The 17,753-nt window shown below is 36.5% G+C and overlaps 2 protein-coding genes across 2 annotated transcripts; one reads left to right on the forward strand and one right to left on the reverse strand.

Annotated features, from left to right (window-relative positions):
- Nucleotides 1-10,489: 10,489 nt before the first annotated feature.
- Nucleotides 10,490-11,273, forward strand: LOC108221029 (dirigent protein 2). Its single transcript, XM_017394928.2, has one exon. The coding sequence runs from the start codon at nt 10,589-10,591 to the stop codon at nt 11,138-11,140; it is 552 nt and encodes a 183-aa protein (XP_017250417.2). The 5' UTR covers nt 10,490-10,588; the 3' UTR covers nt 11,141-11,273.
- Nucleotides 11,274-11,436: 163 nt separating this feature from the next.
- On the reverse strand, nt 11,437-14,087 carry LOC135152725 (uncharacterized). The gene is made up of 2 exons (XM_064093810.1): nt 13,087-14,087; nt 11,437-12,517 (listed from the first exon to the last, which is right to left on the reverse strand). Exons 1-2 carry the CDS (start codon nt 14,085-14,087, stop codon nt 11,437-11,439), a joined length of 2,082 nt encoding a protein of 693 aa, XP_063949880.1.
- Between the last annotated feature and the right edge of the window lie 3,666 nt (nt 14,088-17,753).

Raw genomic sequence — 17,753 nt, forward strand, 5'->3', positions numbered from 1 at the left:
ATTACTCCTACTTGATTATCAGATCACCAGATCAGGATGGGAACTTGCTTTATGTGTTGAGTGTATCTTCCCAGGGCTCGGAATGTCAACTTTGAATGGCACCACTGGTAGTAGGAAAATAGAAGTTTTTACGGACGAATCTTCAAGGGATTTCAATCTAACTCAGTGATTCGGGGATATACAATTACACAGTGAATTGTAGAAATGCTAAATCCATCCAGAATCAACTGAATCAAAGACAGAAAACTGTGGAGGTTTAAGGATATAATTATCGAGTTACTACCGCACCAAATCAGTTTCGTGCATTTATGTCAGAACCTTAGAATTGAACAGAAGAGTTTGTAACTGCTGAATTTGAGGAAGCTCAAGTCGACGAAAGTTAACACTTTTGAAGAATGTGAGGAAAGAACTTCAAGGATTAGCATAACACTGTCTGAGAAGTTTAGTCATGTCAGATTCAGACGGAATCCATTGGTTTCAAGTGGAGACTCTTCAGGGTTCAGTTCGACAGGTTGTTTGAAAACTGAGTTGGTCAGTACACACAATATTGATTGGTATCTTTAGCAAAGAAGGGTTGCTATATATATTGAAGCCTCGACAAACAAGGATGATAAGGCTTGTCTGAAATTCAAGTGGATGTTTTGAAAGAAACATCACAACAAGTTCTTATGCTATTTTAGGAAAGGTGTGAGATGGATCAGATGCTGATGAGAAGGATGATTATGGTTATCTGGCTATCCAAGCATTCTCTGAAGATGATTCACTTTGCACATCTCAGGTATGAATTCTTTCTAACTTTGCAATACTTATTTCATTATATTCAAAGCATGTTATAAATCTCTGAGTAGAATTGTTTAACACACAGGCACAAGCATGATAGCATCACAGTAGATAATATTGAACTAGTATGCTAGATCATTTCTCTAGTAACTAGGTTTGATGATAATCTTGTGCATGTGTCTTTAGCAGATTCTTAACATGTGTATGAATATTTAGGATTTGATTATTTGCAATGGTGAGATTAGAAGCTTTCCTTTGGAAAACAACTCTTAGTTTTAGGGGTTATGATCCTAGCATATATAACTTTGTTAAAACACTTAGTTTCAGATTTCCTAGTACAATTAGATTTGCTTATCTAATCTGAATTATTTGTTAAGGATGTTATTTTGTTCTATGATGGAATGTCTACCTTATGTCAGTAGAACTATTAGAACTTCATGTTAGATCTAAAACTGACTTAGCTAATAGAGATAGTATAATGCCATATAACAACAGATTGGAATCAGATCCTTATGCTCTTAGAAGATTATTGAATATATGTAATTCTACTTGATACCTGTTGCACTTGTGTTAATTGGTTTAAGTAGAGAGTACTGAATCTTCTGAATTGCATAACTTCCTGTCTTGCTCTTGTCTTATCTTTGATTGTTTGCCATGTGTATTCAACATCATGTCTGCTTATTTTCATGTCATGAATGCATGTCTTTGTACTTGCATTGATTTTAGAAAAGCATGTTTGAGAATCACATTAGGGCAATGTCTAAATAAGAATTAGCATGTTAAGGTTGCTTCTGTTATTACCACTGTTAAAGAAAAATCTCTAATCCATCCGGACCCAGTTATGATTGGGGACCATAGAACTCTTTCCATTTGTGATTGCAGGTTACATATGTTCCATATGATTTTTGGTGCACTCTGTTTGCTGAGTAGCCGAAATCATATATTCACCAAAAGTACCCTGTTAGCAAATGTGATCATGTGAGCAGTTCCGTCAATAATCTTTGAAAGATGACAACAAAGATTCTCTTGCGGGACATGCTTGTTTTCCTAGAATGTCATCATGGAAGCATATCTTTCTTGGAAGAGTCAAAGCACACAAATTCCTAGTATCAAACGGTTCTCTGACAAAGGACATTATGTCAGTTCATGGAATAGTGTTTTATCTTAAATCAAGAAGGATGTGAATTTTGCTCGTAGCTAATATGGAACTTCAACTGAAGATGGAGTGAGCTGTTTTGATAGTGAAGCCTCATCAGATGAGTATTAGCTATGGCACTTGAAGCTCTCGCACTTGTATGTCAAAACAAGGAGCTCTTTCTATTCGTAAGAAGAGAATTGGTGAGAGGACTACCTCATCTGGAATTCAATATGGATGAAGCTCATGAGGTATGTCAATAGGGAAGTCGAAGGAGCATCGCACAGAAGCAAAGATATGACTAACATTACTGAGCCTCTTCAGATGATACGTATGGATTTCTACGGATCAGCTAATGTCATGTCTGCAAACAAAGCTAGATATCTTTTTGCGATGATCATTGACTCCTCTAGATTCTTTCGTGTTGTTCGTATGTGTTCGAAGGACGAGACGTCACAAATGAAGGTTGATCAAGATGAACCCTGATCATTGATAAATCCAGAAAGACACCATTTTTGCCAGTGGCCAATCAGAAGCAAACACTAACTCTTGGTATGTGTTTGGAGGAAAATGCCTCTTTACAAGTCTTGCATTTGAAGATCAAAGAATATTTTCCTCGGCTACCCTATGGAGTCTGCAGTCTACAGGGTGATTGTGATTAATCAACAGAAGGTGATTGTAAGTCTGGACAAGAGATTGAACGACACTTTGCTCCAAGCTGTTAAAGGTGATATTATTGGTTTAATAATGATTTAGATCCAAGCAGAATCTCTTTGCAAGGATAAGGATTATTAAAGAAATCCCAGCAACAGCTTAGGGGGAGCATTTGGTGGATCCACTAGTCAAACTCAACACCAAATTGAAGATGAACAGGACATATCAAGAACGTATCTGCTTAGACAAAGGGTTTGAAATCAATATCATTCTCGGGTTCTAGTTCTTAAATGTTCCTAATGGTGAAGTGAAGACTAGGAGAGCTATGGTGAAAGGATGTTATTTCTTTGGGTTTCAATCTGAAGTGAAACTTGGGGAAGATTCAAAAGTTCTTAATGGGATCCAGATTGAGTGATTGCACAGCAAGATGATCTCAATCAGTTTGAAAGCAGATTGTGCGGATTCTAATACCTGACCTAATGACAATTTGGTACTTAGTACTTGTCGGGTATTTAGATTCCAACTGGATGTTTTTGGCTTTGTTACGAGGGACAAGCCAATTTGGTTGCTCAGAGTTATTACAAAGGAGAAGGTTATGAAGATGATGGAAACAGAATCTTCAAGTTCAGGACTCTACATCTTAGGGGACTCAACGACCTTCATGATTTAACTAAAGCACCATTGACGAGACTCGGGTTCAGAATATTACAGTGAGCTAGAAGATGAAGCTTCATACAATATTTCAAGGACTTTGCAGTTGCAGATCCAACGGAATTTGTATACCTATTTCTTCACCAGCTCTCTATGAGTTGCTATCCAACACCTGATGATCGTCACAGACATGGTATGACTTCTAACTAGCATATTATCTTAAAATCTGTTTGCTAGAGTCATATTTGGTATCCAAATTATTACCTCTCATGATACAAGGCACACACAATACAACTATCTGTGCTGTAATACCATGATTATATTATATATGGACTAACGTCACTTGTGCAAGATAATTGCTAAGTGAATGCAGATTAGTGATATGATGAGTTTGTTGGAAAGTTGCAATTCTTTATGGTCTACTAGTTAGCCTAAAGAATGATGGCAATAAAAGGAAGTCAAGGATCTTTTGAATATGCGCATTTTGGAAGATTCTAGACCTGCCAAGACTTATGCCAACAACCACTGGACTTCATCAGTACAAGAAAGTAACATCAACTGAAATGTTAAGTCTCAGAGGTATTCAACTTATCACTTTACTTAACTGCAAGTGGATCACATACTATACTTTCTATAAGGTATTACTTCTTTCATGAGCATGTCTATCGTATTTCTTGAATGAATTCATGAGTATTAAATTGTCTATACATAGGACTTGTGAATTTATTTAAAATCCAGTACCTCGTGCTTTTTGCTATTCTATGTGATTGCCATGTTTATTGCTTTGCATGCTTAGATGGTGATTATATGTTTTAGCATGAGCGTTTGTTATTTCAATTATTTAAATTATGTTGCATGACAATTAAGTGACTTATTTGTTCATGATTTAAATGATTAGAGATGACATGAAGCATGACTTAATTATGTTATTTTTTCTTGATCTATACCTCTTTAACAATTGGTATCTAGTAGAGAAACTTTGTCATAATCTAGTCGTGATAAATCTGTATTTGTGAACATACTTAGGATTATTTTCTAGGTTGAATTCATTTTTATAGGTATAAAATCTGAAGCATGACTTATTCGTTTCTAGACTTGTGACTTGTATCAGTAATTGGTATATGGTTAGAATCTAGTTAGAATTTAGTCATGATATACTAGTATTTGTGGAGTTACTTAGATTCTCTCTAGGATGAATCCATTTATATTAGTGTATATACTTGAAGCATAACTATTTGTGTTGGATATTTGATGATTTATTAATTGATATTTTATTTCATGTCTAACTGCATATAGTTGTGATACTTTTATTGTTAGTGATATTTTGGATGCTTATATGTAGATCACTAATATTAATTGTTAATATTTTCTGCGAGGAGTTGTGTGAGTTCACTTGTGTTTAATGATTATTTATATAAGACTCGTGAACTTTTCTTCAACTTTCCCTCGGGCTTGCGAATATCTTTGTATGATTTTCATGATTTTAGTTGTTATATGCTGATCTGATAATTATATGATATTCCGTAAGTAATTATTATTTTATCTTAGTTAAATTGTGATCCATGACAATTATATGCCTATTTGTTTCATGATTGACTTTGATAGAATAATAGAAGCATGATTAATTCATTTTTGAAATATTTAATTGGTATCTATTTCTGATGCTTTATTGATGTTTTATTTGTGAATTGATTGTGATGTATTGGCACTGGTGAAATATTGTTGCATATCTCTTAAAACCACTGGTGCTAATATATTTTAGGTGTTTAATATTCTGAGTACAAGGGAGACAACATAATCTTTATTCTGTCTCAAATTTATGTTCTGGAGTGGTGAGTTTCTTCAAAGAAATTTTCTTATCAATTGATTTCAACAATTGGTATCCACTACTTTATTTCATAAATATTTCTTAGAATATTTTGCATCTATATATGTAGCGTCATAGGACGAGACATTGATTATCTTGTATTTGTGTACTTGGTGATCTTTGTCACTTACAGCGTCTGTTTTGACGATGTGCTAGTATGATGCCTTTTTACTAATTATTGTGATGAGTGCTTTATACACTGTAGCGCATAAATTTTCTTGTTTCCTTTTTAAATTGTAGTGAGAAACAAGAGTCTGTGTCTTTTTCAAAGACAAGTTCATTTAAAACTTTTATGCATAGATTCAGACTCTCGTACTCAAACAAGTTTTTAATGGAAAACATTGATTCTTTCATCGGTTGTGATTGTCATTCTTTATGAAAATCATTTTACAGTCACAACTGATTCATTTTTCTTCAAAAGATTAAATGCAATTGCTTTCATTCAAAATCATAGATTTTCTCAAAATGCATTTATATCTCTTTCTGTTCTTCGGAACTTAATCAGCCTCTTGGCTTTCCTAGATAGTCATAAGGTTGAAAACCAACAATCTTTATCCCAGACTATAAAACCAAATTCAGAACACATCCCAACTTTCCCCCTGGAGTAATAAGGAATTTTTTAGACTAGAGGTCAATGAGGGAGAAACTGTACTTGTTGCAGCAAATAAGGATGTGAGGGATAGTGTACCCACAGCTCTACCTCTCAAGAAGAAAAGGTGTTTTTGAACTTGAGGTAACTGTTGCTCATCTGTATTCTCTCAAAAGAATATAGAGCTGAAAAGGCAATAAAACAGTCTCTGGAATCATTCTCTCAACAGGATGAGTCCATTGAAATTCGCTCGTCAGCCAGAGCATCTTGTATTGAGTCACGCACATCATCAGTAATCACTCTGATGAAGAGCCTAAACAAAAAATCTTATGGACACAATACAAGAGAGTGCACAGTGAAGTTAAAGGTTTTGTTCCAGAAGCAACTTCTTCATTTACCATTTTACGGTAGATAAGATGGTTGATGCCTTTACAGGTGTAAGGAGGAAACGAGGATCTCAATTGCCAAACCTTCAGGATTCTCGTCTCCCTCCCCAGATAAGAACAGATCTGGATCCAATCGGAATGGATTTCCTATTTATAGGAGATCGGCAACTCTCTGACTATGAGTCAACTTATTGATGAGTCGGTTGAGGATCGGGGATTTACGAAACCTCATTGCACCGCCAGTGACCTCTCTTGAAGGGGCTATGGTGATTTTCTCATGCAGGTACAGAAGACCATACTTTGAGTGCTGAGAGAAACACTGTGAGCCAAACACTGAGAGTTAAACACTTGGTGAGATTCTGAGAAGAACCAGTGAGATATCAGAATGAGAAATATGTGAGCATGAGTGAGTGCAAACACATAGGAAATTGAGAAGAGTGAAACACTTGTGAGGTACATATTCTAATATTTGGTATTGAAAACTCACAAGTTGATGAAAGAATTGACGGAAGCAACCACGGTTCATTCCATTTCACGGTGTGAACTTATGGTTGATGATTCACTTGAATCAAGTGTCTTCACAGACATTGAGGAGGACTTAGGCCTTTGCCATAATTAAGCCTTTGTCTAACCTCCTAGAGCAAACAACTCTGGATCCTTAATTGGATAAGCCACTTAGTGGTTGGCAACTTGTGGACCATGATTCGGATTTATCTGATGAGTCTGCAGGGACTGGGAATTACGAACTCCCATTGCACCACCGGTGACCCCCTTTAAGGGTGGCTAAGGTGATTTTCTTGCAGGTACTCAGCATTTTGGAAGCTCAGTATTTGTGTGGAGGGATACACTTACAGAACTCGTGAGTGACACCCTTACCCAAAAATCGAGAGAAATTGAGTGTTGAGTGATACACCTGCAGAACATTTTTGTGAGACACCCACTGAATACCAAATTTATACCTTAAGGCAAAGTGGATACTATCACTGGAATGTTCGACTGACTGCCGTTGGAGCCATGTTGAAGATGTTATCGAAACCTTACCAGGGATCTAACAACTGGTATTGCGACCTAACAATATTGGGAAGCTTTATCATTTGGTAATACCAAAGGGACACGATTGTCAGATTTTACTCATTACTTTTCCGTTTGGAACCTATTCTTTCAGCATAGGGACCAACCCAATCAAAGTAAACCCTTCTTCTGAACTCTTTCTTCGACCCCAGCTTTAGCGTTGTGTAGTTCTCTATGGGGAGATTATCTTTTGGTACAGGAAGTATTGTACACATTCCTTGACCATATTTGATACCACATATCCTCGGAGGATTCCACAACTAAGGGGGAGAATATATTTAGGGGGAGAATATATGAAAGGTGGAAGAAAAAGTAAGTTAGCTTTCTTCTGTTGTCTACAACTAAGGGGGAGTAAACTACTCTTTAGCTGTGTAATACGGAGGAGGAGATTCATCTTTCAACTAAGGAGGAGGATTCATCTTTCATCTAAGGGGAGATAGCTACTTATCACCAAGGGGTACTTGATCAAGGTAATGGGAGGAGAAGTAATAAAAACTCTTGTACACCTCACCACTGTATTGCATTCTTATTCAGGTGGTACGTGGTATGATTCCTAGGAAGTAGTGGTATTAGTTCACCACTATCTCTAACAGAGGGAGAAGCATAAGCAAAGACTTGTTTCTTTACTTTTGAGGGATCACGGTGATACATTTATTCTTCAGTAAGTGGTAGACAGGAACTTATTCATCACCACTGAAGAATTTAAAGAAGCTGCTGATTGTTCTTTGCATAATGGAATGTTTTGAATTCTCTTCAAGACAAACTATGAGGATGATCTGGCAGGTAAGCAAGAACCAGAGAAATAAAGGTGATATGCACATTTGTTATTTCTATTCATGAAATCTGGAAATGTATTATATGATCCAGAAACTTTGTAGCATTATTTACTAGTCCAGGATTTTACTTTTTCTAGTGTTAGTTGAGTTATCCTCCAGAGGATTTGCTTGTTATGATTAACAAACAAATAGGGGGAGATTGTAAGTCTAAATGTAAAGACAACCCTATCTGTTACATAGGGATGATAACTCAACAATAGAACAGGACAAGTAAATAACACTACGCCTGCACCGGAATCGGAAGATACGAAGACAAAGGTTGAAGAAGCCATCTACAGTCTTGAAGGAATAAGTTCACTGGAAGAAGTTCATTAATATGTTCATGCCTCGGTGAAGAATAAGGATTGAAGTATTCAAGATTGTGGAAGCAATGAAGATGTTGTCCAAGTACTCGAAAGATTTCAGTGCAACCCCTGAAGCAAGATATTTCTATATATCTTGGTTGGTTATTTATAATCAACAAACTGAAGCATAAACTAACCCGGAATGACTGATCAAGTATATTATCAAGCAAAGAATTCAAGGGATTATTTCAGTTCGAGTCGTTCGTGAACCAGACCAGTGCACAGGACGTCAGGACGTACGAAAGTATTCAGTGGATTCGATCAACGGATTAATTGATCAAGTCAATCGAGCTGCTCCAGAATATTGCCAAAGGAACTTATTATTATTATATATATGTATATATATATATATATATTAATTGTGAATTACTTGAACATATATAATTCAAGTAATTATTTAAACACAATTAATTCTATATATATGTATATATATATTTTAATAAGTGATACAAATGGGAAGTCTAAGGCAAAATCTTCAAGGTATACAATCATTGTATACACTGTGAATAAATCAGGCGCCAAGTTTGACCAGAAGTCAAAACTTGCGCTTGGTTTATTCATCAGGATTTTGGCTAAGTGAAGCTATCAGTATACTGAAGGAAGGAGCGCAACATTTGACTAAAGTCAAATGTTGCGCCTCCTGTCATTGCACAAGGCGCAACTCTTCCCTTGGATTAATTCTCTAAGTCCATTCACTTGCTTACAGTGGAACATTGGCGCAAGTTTTGACTCACCTAGTCAACACACATGTACATACACTGAAGCCAAAGGAGTAACACTTGGAGCGCAAACTTTGACTTAGTCAAAGTTCGCGACTCCAAGTACCACCTTGATCTCTGCTTAAATTTTCTAAGTCACAACAGATGTACATACAGCCAACACTTGGAGCGCAACATTTGACCGAGTCAAATGTTGCGACTCCAAGTCATTCTCATCCATGACTTAAAAATTCTAAGTCATCTCAAGTCACAGGGCTACACTGTAAAGCGCAATGTTTGACTAAGAGGGGCGCCAACTTTGACTTTCACTACAGGCGCAACTTTGGTATCCTTGGAGTTAGATTTATTTTCATAAATCGAATCCGTCCAGGACGAACTCAAGTCGTCCAGGACGAACTCGTTAACCATGGTTAGTTATGAAAAGCCTATAAATATGTGACTTGTGTTCTCACAATTCATATATCATCCTTCGGGATGAAATGGCCAAGTGCTCTGTACGGCTACTCCCACTATACACACACCCTAGCCTAGCTTTGTAATAGAAATATCAGTAGTGGTTAGAGTTTGTAATAGTGAGAGTAGTGGCCATTGTAGCCGAACCTTCGGGTTTGGATTTATAGCACCTTCGAGGTATTTATCAATATACAGATATACCTTGGAAAATATTGTGTGTTGGTTTAATATTTTAATATCCTCAGAAATCGACCCAATAAATATCCGGAACACGAAACCCATTACAGGACTGCAATTTATTTATCCGCAAGATTCGAAAGAATTTTAAATTGTAGTGAGTATCGTATTCAACCCCCCCCTTCTACGATACTTTGGACCTAACACAAGGCCTCCTCTAATCTTCATTCTCTATCTCCAAGGAGGGCAACTCCTCAGACTACAAAGTAGAGTCTTCGACAAATTAACAGTAGGATCTATACGCACCCAAGGACGTCCCCCTAGGTAAAATATGTCCCCGTCTGCTCTTCAAATGACGATATTTCTCTGTAAGCTTCAACTTGGCGCGCCCTGAAGATAAGGCGCCCAATCTTCTTGAATTGGTCTCTTCTGACTGACATGGCTACTTGGGCTTGGTGTACTCTTGGGTTTTAAGATTTAAAATTAATAACGAGGTAAAATTTGCGTGGATAGAAGGTCACATTTTGCTCGAGAAGAATCAAAGAATGCTGGCACCGCATCGATATTAAAATTAATCTTCTATTCGAACTTGTTTATTAGATACTATCCTAAAACGTAGATTGTCCCAACAATAAACTAGTGGCCTGGGCTAGTATTATTTGGGGCTAGACTGCTGATTCTGTAAAATAAATTATACAAACCTCTGATTCGCCTAAAGGACGCGCGAGCAACAAGTGCCAGCAACTATCGTCTCCAAAAGAAAAGCTAGTGGAGCTAGTACACGTCCCCACATTTCTTTTGGAGTCAACAATACACCCCAAATATGACTTCCACACTTAAAATAAACAAAAACCATAAAGCCAAACTGGCATAAATACAGACATTCGGTGTAATTCTCGAACCCACTCCTCTAGCTAGCTTCCACAATGTCTCCCATCTCCATACTCATCTCAGCTCTCATTCTCACCCACCTCCTCACAGGAGAATCTCAAGACTTCACCAAAAGAATACCCAAAAACAGCCTCGGCCTCAGAAAAGAGAAGCTGAGCCACCTCCACTTCTACTTCCACGACATCGTCAGCGGCCGCCACCCCACCGCCGTCCGCGTGGCTTCCGCCGCCATGACCAACACTTCCTCCACATTATTCGGAGCTGTTGTGATGATGGATGATCCTCTCACTGTGGGCCCCGAACCAGATTCCAAACAAGTGGGAAGAGCTCAAGGAATCTACGCATCGGCGTCGTTGAACGAGCTAGGGTTCTTGATGGTGTTGAACTACGCTTTCACGGAAGGGAAGTACAATGGGAGTACGTTGAGTATATTAGGTCGGAATCCGCCGCTCTCCGCCGTGAGAGAGATGCCGGTGGTCGGAGGGAGTGGGCTTTTCCGATTTGCGCGCGGTTATGCTCAGGCGAGGACTCATTTCTTATATCCACTGACATTTTGTCTCCACGTTGGCAAGAATGGGACTGGTTAAAAAGTGTCTCAAACTCATCCAATGGCCAGACCCAGTTGCTACAACCCATTTCATTCTTATTAGTTATTATATATTATAATATAGATATGTAATAAAAATTGTTTTGAATTTCAATTTATAATTAATTTAGTAATGTTGTAATAATATATTAAAAATGATTAAAATGTTTAAAAATGCTATTAAAAATAAAAATCATATCCCCTAAATAAAATGCATCATATTATTAAAAAAAACATGAAATAAATAACAGCACACAAGAAAACATTAAATTTAAACGTTACAAATACTAAAAAAAATTAACGATTATTGTGAAACTGCGAGATATGCTCAACCAAGTCATTTTGTAGCTGACGATGTGTTCGTTTATCACGCATCCGTATACTGTTTTGAATATACGTTTCATACGGGACAAAAGGTTCTTCCCCTAAGTTTGGTTGCGACAAGCCATTTATTGCATCATCATAAGTTGGTAATGGACCAAATTGAGTTGCATATGTGTCCCTCTCGTCTTCAACAATCATATTATGTATTATGATGCACGCTCTCATTATTCTCCCAAGATCTGCCTTGTCCCAAAATCGTGCTGGACCACGTACAATTGCGAAACGGGCCTGTAACACACCAAATGCTCGTTCGACGTCTTTTCGTTGGCTTTCTTGATATTTTGAAAATAATTTTCTTTTCTCACCTTGTGGACGTGGTATGGTTTTAACAAACGTTGCCCATTCAGGATATATTCCATCTGTTAAGTAATATCCCATATTATAATTATTTCCATTGATAGTATAGTTTACCTCAGGAGCACGACCTTGTAGCACCTCATCAAAGACCGGTGATCGATCTAAAACATTTATGTCATTATTTGATCCAGCAACTCCGAAAAATGCGTGCCATATCCATAGATCAGATGAAGCAACCGCTTCTAGTACAATTGTTGCGACTCCTTTGTGACCATTCATGAACATGCCCTTCCATGCTTTAGGACAATTCTTCCATTGCCAGTGCATGCAGTCAATACTGCCCATCATACCAGGAAACCCACGAGCCTCACCCATATGTAATAAACGTTGTACGTCATTAGAGTTTGGTTTTCGCAAGTACTCACCTTCAAATATCGTAATTACGGAAGAGGCGAAATTTTTCAAGCACTCTGTCGCAGTAGTCTCCCCAATACGAACGTAGTCATCAACAGCATCAGCAGATATTCCATACGCCAACATACGCATTGCTGCAGTACATTTTTGTAAAGGTGATAAACCTTTTCTTCCCACTGCATCGATCCTTTGTTGGAAGTATGGATCAAAATTTGAAAGAGCATCCACAATACGAAGAAAGACATGTCTTCCCATGCGAAATCTTTCTCTAGACGTTGATGGCCTGCTTCACGATCTCTGTATATGCTTTTTCGAGACAGGGATGTCGAGCTCTCTCCATATAATTGATGAAAGAGCTCGAGACGACGATTGTCTTCAGTATCATCGTAGCAGAACTCTTCAATGAACTCATCTGTTAGACTTTTTAGTGTTGGTGTTTGATCCATATGGAAGTGAATTGGAATAGCCAATACTGCTAGTTTATATAGAAGATAAAAACGAATATATTCCAACGGCTAGTTTACAAATTAAACAAGACAATCACTAGCTTCCAACGGCTAGTTTACAAATGAAACAAGACAAACACTAGCTTCCAACGGCTAGTTTACAAATGAAACAAGACAAACACTAGCTTCCAACGGCTAGTTTACAAATGAAACAAGACAAACACTAGCTTCCAACGGCTAGTTTACAAATGAAACAAGACAAACACTAGCTTCCAACGGCTAGTTTACAAATTAAACAAGACAATTCTAGCTTCTTGCCATGATTTTATCAAGCATTTTTGAATGCATCTTCCGTTGAGCATCAGTCATTTTACTAGTATCTGCCAAAATCACTTGTAAATCTAACTCTGTTTGCTTTGCCTCAAGCTCTTTTTGACGAGTTTCGTTTAATGCCTGCATCAGGTCCAATTTTCTACAGGCATTTACCCGTATGTCTTCATACTCTTCAAATGCTTCTGCTACTTTTGCCTTCCCTTTTCCTTTCCTTTTTGTCGCTTTTGTACCTTTAGGACGAACCGGAGATTCAGCAATATTCTCATTTGTTGGTGTATCGTTATTTCCTGACGAGGAGTAATGTCCGGAATCACTTAATTTAGTTCTTTTAGAACTTGCACTGCTTACAGGAGTTCTCCACTTGGGTTGTCTACGAAGCTCACGCCAGTGATTGTCAAAGTTAGACTTCTTTTTGTACTTAGCTAAATGAAGTACATGAGCTTGCTCAATAACGTCATCCAAGTTCGAACCACTCCCAACTACTCGTTGAGCCTCATCATAACACGAACCAAATTTCTGAGCACCTTCATTTATTCTGGACCACCTTTTCTTCATAGCCACAACTCCTCTTTTGATGACGCCGGGATTATCTTCTTCACAATATTGATGAATTCGGTCCCAAAATGCTTCGGCTTTTTGATCAGTACCGATAAGTGGATCAATCGACACATTCAACCATGCACTTATTAGGAGTTTATCTTCAACCCACTTCCACTGACCAAGCGCTTCTCGTACATCTTCAATTTCGTCGCAATCATCATTTAAATCAATAATATTTGTGTTACCAAATGGAGGTACTTGTGAATGTGGAGAATTTTGAATATTGATAGGTGTTTGTTGAGTTTCAAATTGTGGATTTAAAAATTGGGAAAATGGAAATTGATAAGGAGAATTTTGAGGATACGGAAATGGAAATTGAGAATTCTGAGAATTTGGAATTTGGTATTGAGAATTCGGGATTTGAGAATTAAAATTAAAATTTTGTGTGTTTGGAAAGTAGGAATTTGGATATGGATATGGAAAATGAGGGTTTGAGTTTTGAGAATTTGAAGATGGGGGATTGTTTGGATTCATTTTTATTAAAAAAAAGAATCTGAAAAATTTAAGGAAGTGAAGATTATGAACAATAAAAGGGATGAAAATTATGTATTTATAGTAGAAATATATAGCCGTTGGTTAAGTTTACGTTAGATTATTTGAACGTTATTATTGTAACGTTAACATTTAATAAAGCAGGAGAAGCATTGTACTACTATCACAGTTGCAGGCTACAGTTTGAATAAAAAAAGAAAAAGGTAAGAAGTGGGACGAGCCCACTACCGTGGGACTCCCCACTTTTTCTTCTCTCCCTCCAACGGGTGGTCAGTCCCATTTCATGCACTAATCCCATTTTGCGTGGCCCGAGACGAGAAACGGTACTCCACTGTGGGTGCTCTTAAAAAAGTGGGACGCTGCATTGCTGTTGCTCTTAGACTTGAAGACTGGGGATGCTGTCGTGGAATATAATGTTTATGTGTTGCATTACTGATGAGTAGTTTGTATTGACCCAGTTTTGCATTATTATTGTGTTACTTTTGTTTTTTTTCTTTAACATTTTCGGGTTTTATGGCTCTAGTTTTGAGAAAGGAATACTTTATTGGCCTGGTTTGCTTATCTTAGTATTTATTTTTCAAAAATATGAATAAAGAACTTGGACGGAGAGTTTATTGGAGATGCTTTTAAACCTCCGTTAAATATATATAATTCTAAGAAAGCTTATATAGATATGAAAAAGTTTCCCAAATAACTTTTTATATCACTGATAAAGTACCGTCAAGTCAAGGCGCCAAACATGCTCAATTTTATGGACCTAGCTAGATTGTGGAATCAGCTAGATTGTGGAATTCATCTGCTCTTTTCTCTGCATTGTTATGAATTTAGGGCTGAGCATTCGGTCGGTTCGGTCCAGAACCGAACCGAAAGAACCGAAAACCGAATTACATTTTTTTCCCGGACCGAAATTATCATATGGACCGAACCGGAACCGAACCGAATTTCGGTTCGGTTCGGTTCTTTCCTCCAGAACCGAAATTTTTAACAGAAAACATAAAAAGCTTTAAAATCTGAAGGAAAGAAATTTTAATGAGCCTCACCGGAAAACAAAGCAGGTCATGTGAAATGGTATTTAAGATGGAAACAATCCATTCAATAGAGTAAAGAGAGAGAGGAAGAATAACTTCAAAACCTGACAGTATAAAATTCAAATCAAAACACAGATGGAAACATCAATTACCCAGAATGTATGCTCCTTCGATTGTAATAAATGGAGATAGTGATTAGCAGTATAATATCTGAATATGGTTAGTGTTTATCAGTTTAGACAGCTGAATCACGTCTCTGGGACCAGAAGGGGGAAGTCTGAAGGCTGTGCGGCTGTGCGGCTGTGCTGGAGTGTTGAATACTACTGATATATATTATATTTAGTATATTAAATAATTAATATAAATAATTCGGTCTATTCGGTCCAGAACCGAATTTTTTAAAAAGAACCGGACCGAACCGAAATTTAATTCGGTCCGGACCGAAGAACCGAACAAACCGAAATTCTGAAAAAACCAGAACCGAACCGGACCGAATTTTCACATTTCGGTTCGGTTCTTCGGTTCTGGTTCGGTTCTGCTCAGCCTTAGTTATGATGGAGGAAATCCGTTTCACAAAAAAAAAAGAAAAATCACGAACTCCATCTCTTCAACAAAAGTTGGTGTATATTTGGTCTGATAATGCTTTCCCAATTTATTTATTGTATGAAATTCGCTTATCCAAGTTAATTCAGGTCAGGTTTCATAATTATATCCTATATGCAGTGTTATGGTAAAAGTTAAAAAAATAAATTAATCAGAGATTAATAAAAGTGATCGGTGGTTAAACAAACGATTGATTGATTAATCAGAAATTTAATGAATTCGGTAAGTTACAAAACAGAATTAATTATCAATTATAAAACAAAGTCCATATCCCAATATTATTTATTTTTCACAATTTCACCCTCTTTCCCATTTTTTTGTATTATTTACTTACCGATAAATTTTTAATATAATAATAGTATAGTAAATGAAACACAAACATGAATAATTTTTAGAATTGTCAAAGATATTTTTTTATATTATATAGAAGTATTCTCGCAAATATTCTAAGGTAAGTCCAACAATATTTAAAGTTCATGGTATATAAAATTCGAGAAATTTGAAAAAAAAATGTCCAACACTTAAAACACTAGGACATAATAAAATATTAGTATATATGTACCGTATATGTTCTATAAGGGTAAAAAATTTAGTTTCTCAATAAATCTATCTGCTCTCATTTTTTCCTGCACTCCAACACAAATTCAAATTTATCATTATTTTAATAACAAGACATAAATAAAAGGTATGACATATCACTCCTCTCATTTTCTTTTCTCTTCCATATTGTTGAAATATATTATTATTTTAACAATAAAATAAAAATATAAAAGATATTGCTAAAATTTATATATCTAAATATGGTACTAAATTCTGAGGATGTGCTCCAAGAACCTACTCCCTCCGTCTCTTAATACTTTTCCTGTTTGCCTTCGACACGTTTGCCAACACACGTTTTTAATCATTAATATCTTTAATTTTGTATTATTATTAAATAAGAAAATTTCACCGTATTAAAGTATTCATAAATACGAATCTAACAAGATCACTCATGACTATATTTAGTCCTATAAATTATGCGTAAATTAATAATTTGTCTCATGTTATGAACAGTGGCGACATCTCATATGAGAAAAGAATAAAGAGACAGAGGGAGTATCATCGAAATTAGGGGTGGCAATCGTTTCGTTTCGTATACTTTCGTTTCGTGTATTTTCGTGTTTCGTGTACTCGAAGGTGAAACCCGTATCCGCCCGTTATTAATTTCGTGTACCTAATTTGAAACCCGTATCCGTTTCGAATCGTTTCGTGTATATTTCGTGTACTTTTCGTGTATATTATATATAAAAATATTAATATATTTTTTAATCAAAAAATGGATTTAATATATATTTTCCTTTATAAATTTATTAAATGTGAATAATATATATTATACTTGTATCCAATTCTTTATAAATTTGTTAATGTATCTACAATATATATCCACACATACATATAAATATATACTTTATACTCAATTATATATTTAATATATCATTACATATATATAATAAATATAATCTACAAATATTTCGTGTACTTTCGTGTATTTCGTGTACCCCAAATGAAAACCCATATCCGACACGAAATCTATCGTGTAATTTCGTGTTCGTGTACTTTCGTGTTTCGTGTATCGAAAATCAAAACCCGTATCCATTTTTTTCGTGTCGTTTCGTTTCGTGTTAGCGTGTTACGTGTCAAATTGCCAGGCCTAATCGAAATACTGTATAGCTAAAAAGACATGCGATCAACCTAATACATAAGTGAGGGTTTAAGAATTAATTAACTTTCTCAGTAAACTACTCCGTATTCGTTAAAAATACAGGGAATCTTTCCACATTTCCAGTTGTTGCAGTCCCCACAAGCTCACTTTCACTGAACCCAATAAGACGGCATCTAAATATTCTCAGAGGTGGCCAAACGGGCCGAACCGACTGAACCGGCACGCCCCGAACCGTGTTTTCAACCGCCCAGAACCGTCTAAACACGGGCCGGTTCGAAACCGGCACGAACCGATACTGAACACGTGCCGAATCCG

The sequence above is a fragment of the Daucus carota genome, chromosome 5, assembly GCF_001625215.2.
Source record: "Daucus carota subsp. sativus chromosome 5, DH1 v3.0, whole genome shotgun sequence".
In the NCBI taxonomy this organism is placed as follows: Eukaryota; Viridiplantae; Streptophyta; class Magnoliopsida; order Apiales; family Apiaceae; genus Daucus; species Daucus carota.

What these genes read in the sequence shown, in the direction of transcription:
- LOC108221029 (XM_017394928.2), top strand. Translation starts at nt 10,589, where the DNA reads ATGTCTCCCATCTCCATACTCATCTCAGCTCTCATTCTCACCCACCTC.
- LOC135152725 (XM_064093810.1), bottom strand. Translation starts at nt 14,087, where the DNA reads ATGAATCCAAACAATCCCCCATCTTCAAATTCTCAAAACTCAAACCCT. An exon ending in CTTGAGGCAAAGCAAACAGA is followed by an intron (nt 12,518 to 13,086) that starts GTTAGATTTACA and finishes ATCGTGAAGCAG; the next exon opens with GCCATCAACGTCTAGAGAAA.